Source organism: Manacus candei, unplaced genomic scaffold (genome assembly GCF_025592945.1).
Source record: "Manacus candei isolate 608988 ecotype Guabito, Panama unplaced genomic scaffold, ASM2559294v1 h1tg000015l, whole genome shotgun sequence".
Lineage (NCBI taxonomy): Eukaryota > Metazoa > Chordata > Aves > Passeriformes > Pipridae > Manacus > Manacus candei.
This window is the reverse complement of record NW_026138063.1, coordinates 15,591,430-15,606,531: the sequence shown is the minus strand read 5'-3', so window position 1 is coordinate 15,606,531 and position 15,102 is coordinate 15,591,430. Positions and strand designations below refer to the sequence as shown.

At 37.7% G+C, this 15,102-nt stretch overlaps 1 protein-coding gene across 3 annotated transcripts in view; it reads left to right on the top strand.

The window, feature by feature from the left end:
• The window catches only part of RASA2 (RAS p21 protein activator 2), a 46,788-nt gene that overhangs the window by 11,959 nt on the left and 19,727 nt on the right, over positions 1–15,102 (top strand). For all 3 annotated transcript variants that reach the window (XM_051781937.1, XM_051781935.1, XM_051781936.1), the window contains exons 4-7: positions 632–726; positions 5,459–5,535; positions 12,851–12,934; positions 14,715–14,787. In XM_051781937.1, coding sequence (XP_051637897.1) covers positions 632–726; positions 5,459–5,535; positions 12,851–12,934; positions 14,715–14,787 — 329 coding nt within the window. The remainder of the gene's footprint in view (positions 1–631; positions 727–5,458; positions 5,536–12,850; positions 12,935–14,714; positions 14,788–15,102) is intronic.

The following is a 15,102-nucleotide window of genomic DNA, read 5'->3' as shown; positions in this document are numbered from 1 at the left end:
ATAATTTTTTTCCCTGTCAGTGCAACCTGTGACTTAGTGACTTACAAAGCATTTTGCAGCAGCTTAGGTGAAAAATTACAGGAGGTGTTTTTTTTTTTCTCTCCTGCTGTATAATGGCTTTATTGCAGCTGATGTTTGGATATAGTTGCTATAAAGCTTTAACAGTCTGCTGTGGAAGAAGCCTTCACATTGCTTGAATTGAGGAAGGAAATAATTTGCACCAGGATGCCAGATAATTTGGTATAATAACAGCTTTCCAAATAGCAATCAGAAAAGTAGAAAGCATCTACTTCAGTTTCCTGTTTAAACATTCTTCAACACCGTTTCTGTTCTCTCAAATCTGTTATGTTATTTCCAGCCTCCAGTGTGTTCTTTATTTTACCTCATCATCTTATTAGTGAGATCCAAGATAACAAATGGTAATTAACGTCATCAAGCTTTATATAAATTATTTTTCTGCTTTACTTATCCATGATATTCTTTGTTTCCACGTTTTTTTATATCACATCATAAGCTTAAAAAAAAAAAACTAAAAGAAAGAGAGTTTAGGAAAGATCAAACTTCAAACCTATTTAAATATTTGTTCTATTCAGGTGAAAGTGATATTTATACTTATCTCTCCCTCCCTCAGGAAAGGTGTCAATCAAAAAAGAAGATTTGTGCAACTACACAGGAAAAGAGAACTGGTTTATGCTTCAACCTGTTGATTCTAATTCAGAGGTTCAGGTAACTATTAAATTGCATTTTGAAAGTTAAATACACATGAGGGCATGTGATGGTAGAAATTTGTATTGAGCTGTAGGAGATAGGGCTTAGCATCTAATTCTCATGAGACAGTTGTGTCTTTCAGTTTGGTTAGAGAATAATGCATATTCTACACTTCTAAGCTGACTGTGTTGTTCCTGATGGTACTTTAAAAGCAGCTGTTTGGGAAGAACCTTAACGGTATTTTGGTGTCTAAAATGCTCGAAGAGGGGCCATGTACTTGAGACTGGTGAATGATTTATGAAACTCCTGAATAATTTTTTCTTTTGTCATTTTTGATGTGAACTGAAACAGTGACTGATTATGTGACATGAAATGGTTGGTCTCTGAAACTTGAAGGTACTTGTACTGTGCTCATTTATCTTATCTTGAAATACTTTTTGCACTCAGTATCAAATAACTTGCACTTCAGAGTTGTATTTTGGTCTGTGGTTCAAATTCTTAGGGCAGGTTTGTCCTAGTAATAGTTAAAAATGAGATGACTCTAGAAGTTGTAGCAGTTCTCTTTTTGGTTTCAAGAGCAAAATAGTATTCTTGAGAATCTCTTAGCCTTGTTGCTGTGATAAACTATTAGATTTTAATAGTTTTTTTTCAGATTTGCCTGAGGGCAAAAGTCTTTGACTTGTCAGTGTTTATATTTTACTGGTAACCTGAAAGTCCCTCTGGGCAGAGACAACCCTGTCTACTTCTACAAGAAGTGAATATGCACAGAATTCTCATTATTTTCCAGGATTAATCATCTGTGAGCTGTAAGTTTAGCCTGCAGCTGTTGGGTATATAGGAGGGCATATGGTTGCTTTACATGAAGACAGATTTTCAAAATGTCTGAATACCACTTTCTCTTATTTATTGAAAATCAGTCCTTGTTCAGTTAGGATAGAATGGAATAGGGGAGTTCATTTGGAAGAGACTTACAAATCATCTTGTCCAGCTGCAACTTTTCTCATTCTTCTTCTGATTCTTCCATGTAATCTGAATATTCTAGAGAGTACTTTCCAGGTATAAACTGAAAGGCAGTTTCTGCTTTGACTTACACATTGTCATGGTTGCTGGTTTTTTTCTATCATAAAAATGGATATGAAAATTCAATTGTAATATTCCACTAATAGAGTTTAGTGATTTCTTACATATTGGAAATAAAAAGTTTTTAATTTTCCATGGCTTTGTCGCTCACAGCAGAACATAAGCTCTTAATGATACTTTTCTGTGGCTGGGACATGTGTAAAGCACTGTCCTGCATGACACTTCCATTAAAAGATGACCTTTTCTGCTAAGCTGTGCATTCCTCATGTTTATCTTTCCTTGAGTTAGAGCATTTAGGTAGGTTTCTCCACTGTCCTGATTTATTTTTGCATGAAATTTTTAAGAGCAGAGCTGAGACCAGTTCCCATCTGCCACATTTGGCTGAAATCTTGTTGGTTTGGATGTGCCATGCAGTACTGAAATGTATTCCTAGGAGATGTCCAAGATTGTTGGTCAGATGTGGCTGAAAGTAGCAGGCTCTCACACAGTACATGTGCAGAAAAAGTGCATGAATGCTTATAGAGCTAAATCACAGTTTGGAGGAAAACAAAATATTTCTTCTCCTTGTGACATATAGTTGATTGTTTTGTTCCTCTGGTCCCCTCCAGGTGGGTATTTTCCAGGATTTATGGTGGATGCAAGGCAATAGGATAGTATAGAAGTATTTTGTGGTCCATGATTATACTCAGGGCACTTTGCAGTTGCTTGGTTGAGGGGTTGTTGTTTTGTTTTGGGGTTTTTTTTCCCCTTAAATCTGCATTTGTTTCAAGAAAACTGTACTTTTATGTACCAGTCATCTATTCTTTATGGGTTAACTGTGGTATCATTAGCAGCCTGTGTAGCAGGCACGTTAGTGGTGGAGGTACATGTGAGTGTTGTGGTACACAGCTTGTAGATGTAGTTCATCAGGTCTTATAGCCTGTTCTACTTTGGTAGGACAAATTGAAGTGTCACAGCAAAGACATTTGAGTTTTTTATTACCTTTGATAGTTTCTAGAAAGGCTTAGAAGTATGTTAAATGTTTTGTCTTCTGTGGAATTACCAAGAATTAAACTTGCTGATCCCTACAAAATAAAACTGAATTGGGGCAGTGGAAAAATAAACAGACCAGCCATTTTCCAAAACCACCTCACTTGTAATAAATTTAGGACTTCTCTGGAGTCACAATTCAGTCCTACTGCAGGAGCTGTAGACCAGTTGTTTTCTATTCTGGATCACAGCCAATCTGAAGTGGAGGTGATTAAAAGTTCAGCAGAGTAAAAGCACTGTTTGCTTGAGTTAGTATCAGTTTGTAATGAAAGAAGGATTATAGGTGTTTCCTTTCAAGTGTGTATGGAAGGAGTGTGGCCTCTCCCCAGCCATTGAAAGTATGTAAAAATTACTTAGATTTTAGAAAGCATCTGCTCTGCTCCCTTTTTTATTTATAAAATCTTGATTTATCTGTTTTGAAATGGGGTCATATGGTTAAACATGCCCTTGATCTTTGTAATTCAAGAAACATTTATAGAGATTTGATCTATACTTGCAAAATACATTGATAAGATCAAAGTCTTTCATGCACTTCTAAGGTTTTTCAAGATAACTTTAACATTCACTGTTCTCTTTCTTAAAATTGATAGGATTTATAATTACTGAAGTAATGAACTCTGTCTTCCTCTGATCAGTGTTTGAAAATCGATTGTAAGTCCATTTGTAAAGTTAAAATGCTACCTACCTCCCTCTGAACAACCTGAGATTTACAGATGAAAAGTGCATTCCCATGAAGTGCACTGTTTGTTTATTTATTGTATAAGGGTGGCTGATTTCTCTGTTTTAAACTGAACCCCATCTGTGCAGCCACCTTTCAAACCCGGTTGCGTGTTATGTCAGAAGTTCTGATATAGATCTGCAGATCAGCCACTTTAGGAAACCATCACGCTGCTCTCAACAAACAAAACAGAAATGTACCCAAAACTCTCTGTGCTTGTTGGGGAAATACTTACTTAGAGCCACGTTTAAGTAGTCATCATGGTAGTGGGTTTTGAACAAACTACATCCACAGATAGTTTTCAGGAGCAGTAAGGTGCTGTTTTAGAGCTACTGTTCAGTGTAGAACACAATTTGTGGGTTTTGTTTTTTAAAGCAAAAGAAAGATGTTTAGGACATTCACAGGATCTGTTTTCTAAAACTAATTAAGTCAGCTATTACAGTAAGTACTACTAATGTTTTTTCATTTATCATTCAAAAACTTTGCCTTGTAAGGCTGTTGGCATGCATCACTATCCTGTAAATCTATTTTTGTAATGGAGTTTCTCTGCTTGACAAATACTTTCTTAACGTACCTGTGTTCCAATCCATGTAGTAACAGTTTGCAAAACACTTGGCAGGCATCCCAAAACAGTTACGTTTAAAACTGCCTTGTAAAAGAAGCTTCACTTCTCCTCCCATGTGACGTACAGAGAGGGAAACGCAGCCTTTGCCCCAGGGGATTTACAATAACAACATTTCAGTTCTATGTCAAAACATAACTGCTGTAGAAATGTGTGCAAGGTCAGCTCAGGGTTTTAATTCCATTTTAGTGTTGTACAGCAAAGCTGCAGTTCAGATTATGACTTGCTTCCTTTGCCACGCTTGAAAATCACCTTCCGGATCCCTTCCCTGAGAATTTTGATTGTGGACAGACCAGTATCATCTGATGCTCCATTTAGCAAATAGACAAATTCTAAGATTACTAAGGAGAACACTGTTAGAGGAAAGATGGTGTCAGTGTCTGATTGTCTTAGATGTGAAAGCCAGCACAAATAACCAGGCACTGAAAGGAGTAGCAGGTGTTGTTCAGGCAGTAGCTGTTTGGAGTGAGGTTAAGATACCAAATTTTGGTCATCCCAAGGAAGTTGCATATCATGGTTTGAAGTTTTTGGAGCCTTGTATTGACATGGTACAGTAGGTTGGCCCTCGCTGAGTTCTGAAGTTAATCCATGGTGTACCATCATTTATGGATCATTTTTCTTAATATGTCCTACCATCTCAGAGAAAGAAAATGAGGAACCCAGGTTTAGCACCTATTGCCACCTTTTCCTCTCTTTGGCTGTGTTTGCTTTTTCATGAGTATATCAGCAACCTTCATGAGATAGCTGAAAGCTGCAATGGGGTGCACAATAGATTTCTAGATGATCTTCAGTCTGGTGTGATGGACAGGATTTCACAGCTGGATGTTAATGCTGCTGGTTATGGCTGCTGCACACTATTCTACTTCTCTAGATATACCCAACCACCTTCAGAGTCCAAGGTCATTTTAGAAATTTCTCCTAAAATGTCCATAAATCCGCTGTCTGTGCAAGGATTGTTCATTCCATGATTAGGACAAAATAGCTGAGAGAGACACTTGCTCTTGATACTTCCTCATGCTGAAGAAATACTTGTGTATGTTAAATTTGTGGAGGCTTGACCAATTCTTGTTCTGTCTGCAGTTGGAGATAATGTTTCTCTCTATCATTATCTCAAAGTTCAAGTGCATGCATCATACCCTACTTGCAGGATATGTGCTTTAGATGAGGTATTTTTTTAAAGTGGTTATGTTGGAAATACATTAAATAACTTCTATCTGTAAACTATATTACTGTTCTAATTCCTACTTTTAAAAGAAGGGCTTTTAAAACTATTTGTGTTTCTCTCTTGGTTTTTTTTTCAGGGAAAAGTTCACCTTGAATTAAAACTGAATGAACTGATAACAGATAATGGATCTGTGTGCCAACAACTAGTAGTACAGTAAGAAAATACATCAATTCTTTAATATTTGTTTGTTTGTTAGAACATTATGTGATTTTTCTCTCTTGATACTGGATGTCTGCACAACCTGTACCAATAGCACTTTTATATGACTTTCCCTGGAGCCTGCCTTATGAGGGAATGGGTATATGCTTAGGGAACTCCTGCAGAAGCTTTTCACAGCTGCTCATCTCTGTTGCTGCCAAAGCACTTGCTTTTATTAGGACTGTTAGGATTAGTGTCTTGTAATTCCAGCTGAATTGGGTCTGGTGAGAAAGCTGGAAATGTCCAGTGTAGCTGACAGCCAGAACTTGTAGTACTGCTATTACTGACAGAACTGAGCTGCTGGTGATGGCGTTGGGAACAGAAATTACTTTTTCAGTAGTAATATTTTGGGTTGATATGTGAAAATCCACTCCTGGTTTTACTTCAGAATTAGTTTCTCGTGGTTAACCATGATAAGGAATGTTAATAGAAAAAAAAAAAGTATAGAAGTTGTGGTTCTGGAGCAACCACGTTTCAGGAAAACTTAGCAACAATGTCACGAGCTTTCATTGCCAAATTTAATTTTGACTCCAAAGTGTAAAGATGTTAAAGTGTGTCAAAGAGCATCATAGAAACAATTAATTTTTGATATGTGTTATTTCAAAAAGACAAATTTTGCCGGTATTAAAGCAAAAGCGCAGAATGAGAAATACTGGAAAATAGTAACTCCTGTATTGTTATTTTTAGAGCTGTGTTTGATAATGATCCAAAGTGATGGCTTTGGAGTCTGAATATACAGGTTACAGTCGTTAGTCACAGAAGGCCAAAATTCCACATGTACTGGACATTCTGTTTCTTTTTATCACTATTAACACATTTAAATACAGAAATTGGTACAAAGCTAATGCAAATATAGCTGTACAAAAATGTTTTGACACTCATAAAAAGTTTATCTGATAAGGGCATACTAGAGGATACTGGTCTCTAAAAACTAATACTATCCCTTATTTCTGGAAGTCTGACAGCCCTCTATGTTACATGTCTCTGAGAGATGGACTGCTTTCACTGAAGAGACCAGTGCAAAGCAATACCTTGTGGAGATCAGGGAGATGGACAGTGTTCTCTTGTGTCTCAGCATGAGGTTCAGGAACAAGCCAGCCTTACTGCAGTTCGGAAAAAAGGCTTTTCTGCACTTGCCTCCAGACAGGTTGTGGGATAGGCCATGTGAAGAAAAGGATACAGACAGGGGAGTTATAAAGACTAAGGGGAAACTAAAAACTCAAGAAGTAGTAAGATACTTTAATTTTGCTTTCCTGCATTGTTCATTAGCTTAGATTTATTTGAGTGAGAGATTTTTTTAAAATCTTTGAGCATTTAGATGAAAGCGTGGGTTGCATTGCGAAACTGCGAGGAGAGGAAATGGTGTGTGGTCTTCTGTTTGTAGTGACTTGTTCAGTCATGTTCAGATCAGACTCAGTGAGCAGGGGGAGACCACTACACGGTCAATTTTGGTAATGTAGTTTGCATTATGAAGTGAAGATTATGTTCTTTCTGTTTTAGTCAACTATCTAAACCAAGAGGAGTAGTTTAGTTGGAGCAGGACCCCCCAAAGTAGTCTCTGCTGGTCGCTAACTTGCTTGGTATGAAAAGGGAATCTGGTTCTGTGGTAGAACTAAGCCAGTGAAACTGGTAATGCTTTAGTGGCTGTTGCAGGCTGATAATTCAGATAAAATGGAAACTTGTTGTACATCAAGGAATCTTTATAACTTAGAGATAATTGTGAATGTGTCTACTTTTATAGTGGGTAACAGCTTGGTTCATTGGAAGTTGTGCTGCTCTTATTTTTTCCCACTTGCAGCACAAAGCAGAATTAGGACAGCTTTTTCCCCGTGGACTATTCACCACCAAAAGTTGGCTGGAGATTTGTGACTTTCTCAACTGAACTTTCTGATAGATGTCCTTTTTTAAATTTATTTTTTTATATGTTCATGCATTTTTACGTTTCAGGTATTTTTAATTCTTGTAAAAAGGCGTGTGGGTTTTTCACACCATGAAGAAAAGTTGCTTTAGAAAGTTACTGTTGCAAATTTCGGTAGGAAGTGGTTTACTCACCGTGCCCTCTCTTAGGATGTCTTTATGACGGAGATAATTGATCAAAAGGAAACCAGGGTTCTCTTTTGATTGCTGTACTCACTCACTCACTGCCGTGTGGGAGAGGACTGTGCGTTAAACACTGCACTGTTACATCAGTGCTTTTGTCTTCGTCTGAGGTTGTGAAATGCATTAGAGTTCCTTAAACTAAAAATGTTTATTAGTATTTTACCACACATGCTGATAGCCTTGAAATAGTTGGATGCATTAGTAATATACTGTACATACATATATTTTGGATGTACATGTGAGAATATGAGAAATAAATCTCTCACTGAATATAGTATTATAGAAATGGATTTGAGGGCATTTTTGAGACCATTCGATCTTAAAGCATGAGGAACTTACAGAAAATACATGTGGGATTATTAAATAAAAAATTTAAACTCTTTAAAAATCTGTTTATTTTGTAAATTTCCCATAATAATTAGTAAGTGATGCACTTATTGCTATGTTTCACTAGTTACCAGGCCCTGAGAGGACACTGGATTAGTAACTCCTATAACAAAGCTGAAAGATAGGAAGTAGCAGAGCTGGGATAGAGTAAAAGAAAGACAAGGAGTGGGCACATATGTATATTTCTGTCCCTGACTTTTCTTTATCTGTCCTAAACGGAAAAAGTATTGGCTAAAGAAAGAAAAAAAATTGTAGGTGTCTTACTTCATATCCAAATTAATAGTGTCTCAATGTAGTGAGAATGGGAAACTTTTGAACCTTCACCAGTTAATTTCTTTGTAGGATATGAGAATTCTAGATACTTGTGCTGGCTTCTGTGCATAGGTAAGTTGCTAATGGATTTCCACCGTGTGTTCCCTGAGAGTCCAGAAGTTCAGGTGAAAAATTATAGCTACAACTTTCATAATGGGAGATTAAAGATCGTGTTCAGTGCACACACAATAGCAAGTAATACAAGGGCTGTGATTCTGAGCATTACCTGGAGTCCTGTCACCTTTTTGTTTGTGGCAGAACCCAAGCTGACTAGGGGATGGATTCCTGTTGTTTTGAATCTGTAAACACAGTTTAAAGAGGTAGAAGCCTTTTTTGCTGGTCTTCTGGTTTTATGATGAGGATTGATTTGAAAACTTAATTCCAGTCACTTTTTTTGACATGCAAGCATAGTTAATCTTCCTTTGGTTGAAGGACTGTCTTAGAGATCACTTAGATGGGCTAAACCCTGATTCTACACATAATTTTTGTATTAATTGCAAACTTGCTGTTAAGTTCCATACAGATTAAGATCAGAGACTGTGAATTAAAATCTTGTTTTGTCTCTTACACTAATTGTTTCCTTTTCTAATGTGTGAATGAGGAGGGGGAAAAGATAGTGCTGTAGATTACCTGCTGACTCAGTGTGGGCTCTTCTTTTCAAAACCACAATGGCATGTATCGTAACACATTTCAGAAATATACGTTTGCAGGTATTTGTTCTGGGAGTCTGTAAAAACAAGTTTGCCTGACCATTGTTTGCACATTTGCTGCTGCTGAAATAGATGATACTCAAACAGTTTCTTGCCAAATTAGGCAGTTGGATGGTAGTACTTGCCTTCTCTGTGTTTAGCAGCACTTCAGCTCTGAGAGGTTTCATGTGTTTACGGTGTGAATACTCGATAGCCCAGAAATGGTTTATTACAACTAGATTTTGACTTCTTTGCACTCACTTTTCTAAATCAGTTATACACCATGCTATCTTAAATTGACCTGTCAGTTTGTTACAGTTTATGCTTCATCTGCTCCTATGAAGTTGTTCTAGGGAACCTAACAATTTTTTTTGAAGTGTACATATCCTAATGGTTGCAGTCAGTGAGTTTTTGCCCTTGGAGAACTTCAGTTGATTTGAATGATGGAGTTAAGAGTCCCTCAATCATTGAGGAAGTTTACTATGGGCTGTGTCTTTTTAAGGACTTATTTTCATCTTATGAGCTGAATGTATGCCAGTTGTATCTGAAAGGCTCTCATTTCCTGTATGAAACTCCTCTTGCACAACAAACTACTGAGACGTAAGGCAAGAATTAATGGAAATTGAAGCACATCTTACACTGTACTGGAACTGATCTGTAGTTTGAGAAAAGAACAAAAGTCCTTCTGTTAGCTGTTTCCTAGACTTTACATAAAGATACAGTACTTTAAAATATAAAATAGAATGCTTCTGAGTTCCTGTCTACTTCTTCAAACTCTATGCATTTATGCCTTTTGAATGAAAATTGCTTGTACCAGCCTGGGTAGATGAAATGATTTTTCAAAGCTGAAATATTTACCATGTGTTAAAAATGTTTTTATTATGGTTGTCACAATGGGATTATATATTTACTGTTACTTGTTTTTTTGATTGGTCGAAGTGTTTGACATTTTGTTGTTGCCTTTGATGGGATTTCTTGACGGTTGTTTTCCTGTTTAGGGAGGCAGCAGTTCTAAGCACTGATTCTGTGAGGAAAGGCAGTATTCTGGTGGAATTAACTAGCTGGAAAACTTAGTGAGGTTGCACTTTTCCTTTACTGTTAAGTCTACTCTAATTGAGCCACTTAAAACATCTTCAGAATTTTTAAGCATGTTTACTGGAGGCTGTTTGTTTAGCAGGTGGAAAGTATCTGTAATGATTCAATCTCGTGTACTCAGTCCCGAGGGAGTAACAATCCGGTTTGGTGGTGCTGAGTTGATTTAATGGCTTCCTGCCCTCATTGGCTACTTGCCTTGTGCTGCCTTTGGAGCTTGTGAGGGCTCCTACATGATCAGGTTAACTCAGTTTGCCAAACTGACAGCTGGCTCAAAACCTAAACAGCTTTGTGTAAGGTTGGTAAACAGAAACACCAGGTCAGTTCAGCTCAGTTGACTCAGCTGTGCTGTCAGATACTGCGTCTGCAGCAGACTCCAGGCAGGACCTGGAGTGAAGGAATGGGTATGATGGGCTAGCTTGGAGTGAGAGATGGAAGGGGAGGAGGTGAGATAGATCAGGAACAAATTCTTGAACCTGATAGGTGTGAAAGAGAAACATTTGTGAATATTAGGAGTTGATGGTCAGGGGAGATGTTGGCCCAGGATAGGCTGTCTAGGTTGGGTAGACCACACTTGCTGGCAACAGAACTGGGACTTGTGCAGGAGGTGAAAAGGGAATGCCAGAGCTGCCCACACAGGGAGACTGACTGGAGCATGAAATCAGTTCAAAGTGACAGATCCGTATGATGAATCCAGAGATTCTGGTTCTGCTGCAAGGCTGTGTTGTTGTCAGTACAATGTTTTTCAACTTGCGAGAAATCACAAACAAGCTTTTCTTCAGTTTGGGTACGTTGTGGTCAAGCTCTAAGAAGACCTGGGGAGAACAGAACAACCTGTAACCAAAAGTCCAACAGACTTACAGCTGTTTGCTAGAGAAACCCAGGAGCTTGGTGAACATGACACAGACTGTAAGAAGAAAATTAGTGTTGTTCTTGTTAAAACAGTTCAGTTCTCTTCAGATAAGTTTGACTGATCCATCTGCTATGAATTCCCTGTGAGACTCAAGTTGAGGCTCATTTACAGGCACACTCAGCTGCTCTCACCTCAAACGGAAAAGCCCGAGGAGCTGCGAAACAGTCTGTTCAGTGCTACAGAATGCCCATTAGTGTGAAGGAATCAAGTCCTGCCTCAGATCAGATCCCCCAAATGACTGAAAAGTCTAGACAGTTTAATTTTGTCGCCACTCTTCTGTGCCTCATGTGTGTTGGAGGAGGAATCAATTAACGCTTATGAAACAATTGGATGTTTCAAGAAGCCTTTTAAATGGTGGGTTTGAAATCACTGTAGGGTTCATTGTGATTCAAAAATTATTGAAATGCTGAAGGCCACGTGCTTGATAACTGGAAGAAAAATAACAAATGATTGTGCAGTGGTTCAGCACTAAATGTTCCCTGAACTGGCTAAGACAAAGGGACTTTTGGGGGGAAAATACCATCTGTTTTATAATCGTGCATACTCCAAAGAGGGTGGAGTTTTGAGTCAGCACAGGAGTGTTAGTGTCTGTTGTTTCCCCACTTGAGTTTGAGTTTGCAGCTCCTGTTACTCTTTCAGCACCATTACAGTACAGAGATCATTTACTTTACAGTACAGAAATCATTTACTTAACAGTGTGTGCAGCTACTGTTGTTGCTATGTGACTTTAACTTGATCTGCACAAGTAGATCCCACATTATAGCATTGGAACACGTACTTAATTGTTTATATGAACTTAGAGAAGTCTATTTTCTCTTTAAGTTACCTAGGTTTTGGATTTTATTCAAACTGGCAAATTATGACAACTGAAACTTACTTTCATTAATTTAGTTAAATTCTTGAAATATGTTTTTTTAAAATAGATTATTTAAAAGAGAGCAGGAATATAAGATTCAGATCTCCTGTGTTTTGTTTATGAAATTTTGTAATCTGCTGAATGTTTCCAGACTTAATAAATTAGTGCTACAGTGTACATGGTTACATTAGAGCATCGTTTTGCTTGAAGTCTGGTTTCTGCTATGAGTTTACCTCTTCTGCTTTGCTTTTGTTGTTCCAGCTGTTTTTAGTTAATGCTCATATGTGGGCAGCATCTGAAGGTTAGGCAGCTTGCTGTCACAGTTCTGTGTTGCTGCTGTGGTGATTCAAAAAGGTTGCAAGTCTTCAGAAAAGGTCTGGAAAAGGTGTTTCTCTCCCTATGAGCATCAGTTACCAGCCATCAAGAGTGGTGAACAGTGTGCATTTCTCAACATAACTCAGAATGTAGTTTGTCCAAAACAAAATATTTGAATCCATTTTAATGCCTTCCAGATGTAGTTGCTGCCGTTGGATGAGACCAGATAGCTTCTTGTGGGCCTTGAGAAATCAAATTTAAGAGTTAATGAAGTCTGCAATTTCTCTTAATATAGCAGTTCATTTTGCTTAGGATTTTGTCATACATGTGTGATACTGGAATGTCTTTTATCAAAGCAGTTCCAAGACTTTTGGTCTCACAGAACCCCCTAAGTTTGACTATACACTTGAATATTACTTTGATTTACCATCCAGAGAGCTGTAGTTATGATCTGCTTCAGGTACATACATCATGTTGGATCAATGTATATATCAGTGTGTAAAAAGGCAGCACTTAAAAAGGTTTTAAAAGAAAGGGTTGTTTGGGTTTTATTTTTTAAGCCAAATATATTGCTTCACTGATCTGTTGTTTGCCTTTTCCTTGTAGCATAAAGGAGTGCCATGGTTTGCCTCTTATAAACGGACAGAACTGTGACCCTTATGCAACAGTCTCTCTTGTGGGGCCTTCCAGGTAACATTTTAGTGTAGAACTAATACATCTAAAATGCTGTGGTTTTGAATTGCAAAAGAAGGTCATAGGTTTTGAGCAAAATCTTTAAAACAGAGAAATCTTTAAATGCTCTCATGCATACATCACACCTTCCATCCATACTGTTCTTTCACATTCCCCACTGTAATCTCAAGGCTGGGGTGGTGTTTGGTCTGTCTGATTGGCCTGCACTAGTCAAGAACCACTTATCACTCAGTTCTTTCTTAGATTTCTTGATTTCTGCACTGTACTTCCTGTTAATTTTTGTAAAATTCCTGTATGGGATGACACAGTTAATTGCTTACCTTCCTCTCTTCCTTATTTTTCTTAATGTGTGAGTTTCTTTCCAGCAAATATTTAGCAGCTGGGGGGAAGCAAGAGAGTCGAGGTTCTGGAACACTTGCAGGATGCTACATTCAAAGGCCCCAGAGTTTAAATGTCTCCTTGTTTTGGATCAGTAATCCTGAATAAGTGTTGGGGTTTTTCATTTAAGAAAAATCCCACATCCCACACATTCACTATCTGCAAGTCCCTGCCCTATAAACAAGCTAAGTTTCAGTTGCTTCTTTTCTTGCAACATGAAGCTTAAGTCCCTCTCCCCTCTCCAGTGCTGAGGAGGTGCCATTGTGTGAGCATAACACCAGAATGTCTTACAGGCAATTTGGTTGTTTTAAAGACTCTGGAAGGGTTGTCCCTGAGTAAGCCCTGCATGGGGCTTTTTTTCTTCCTTGGTAATACATGATCACATTTTTTAGGTTTGACTTGGGGTTCTTTTTGATAGAGTCTTTTGGTTTGGTTTGGTTGGTTGGATTTTTCTTGAGAGGACTGGGGAGATTTGACCATTAGCCCTAGGGGAAACCTGGGGCTCATTGCCAAAGAAGGCAAATTGACATATATTGCTGTTTGAGTCCTGTGATATGGATGGAAGTGGGAGAACGTTGGTCCCACAAAATATTTGGCCTGTTGGTATGGGAATATATGTGCAAATCTGACAGAAATTCCTGGTTAAGATTTTCCAATCTCATGCATGTGTGACTCATGTACCATGACTGGAATATTTATATGGCCAATGCCTGAAAACAGGTAGTTGATACATTCTTCTCCCTTATCTGTTTTTCCCCCACATTTTATATTTGTGTTTCTTTTAAAAAGCCTTTTTACACTATCGCAGGCCTTTGCTAAATAAAAAACCCCTGTATTCTTTTATAAACCTTGTAAAATTAAAACACCAAAACCAACACACAAGGAATTGGGGAGCAGTTGTTTTGTTTGACCCTGTACTGCTCAGTATCTAACACTGGCAGTGATTGCTTTCAAAGAAAACCTTCAGTCTTAGGTGTAGGCCTTTATCTGTAAAGAAGTAGTGGGTATTTCCCCAACAGAAGAGGGTGGGAAAAACAGAAATTGCAGTGGAACAAGATGAGGAGAAGCTTGTAAACTGCAGGCAGTGGTAAAGAAATTTAAATTTTAAATGCACTAGAAATTGTTGGTATATTTTAATTGATGTGTTTAAGTTTTACTTGTTTGTGAAATTAAATACAAACTTTGAGCTGGATAGATGCATAATTAACTAGATACAGTATTTAAAATTTTAACCCTTCAAACTATATTGTGAATTAATTATATTTTAAGAATTTCCTCTATTTCTAAAAATAACAAAAAATGTTCTAACTTAAATGAATGGGTCCTTCTTGACAATAGAATGTCTTTATAATTGTGTGTTTAAGTTGTCTATGGTAAAAATTTTACCATATTGGAACAGGAATGACCAAAAGAAGACCAAAGTAAAGAAGAAAACAAGCAATCCGCAGTTTAACGAAACATTTTATTTTGAGGTAACTCTTTGTGTGGTGTTCTGCCTGTCTATCTATTTTATGCAATCCCTCAAATATTTTTAAGCAAGCTGCATGACAGTACCTAACACAGAAAGCCCTCCTAGTGAAGAGCTTTTACTGGCCTCTCAAATATAAGAGCATGACATACTTAAATTTCTGTCTGCCAGACAATAGCATTGCCCTTCAATTACTCTGTGAAAAATTACTTCCTCACAAGCACATGTGTGAAGGTAATTTGTTATCTTGAATTACCTGTTGCCATCTGTTGCCATGAGTAGTTCTGAGACAGCTTTAATTTATCCTGTGGAATTCTAG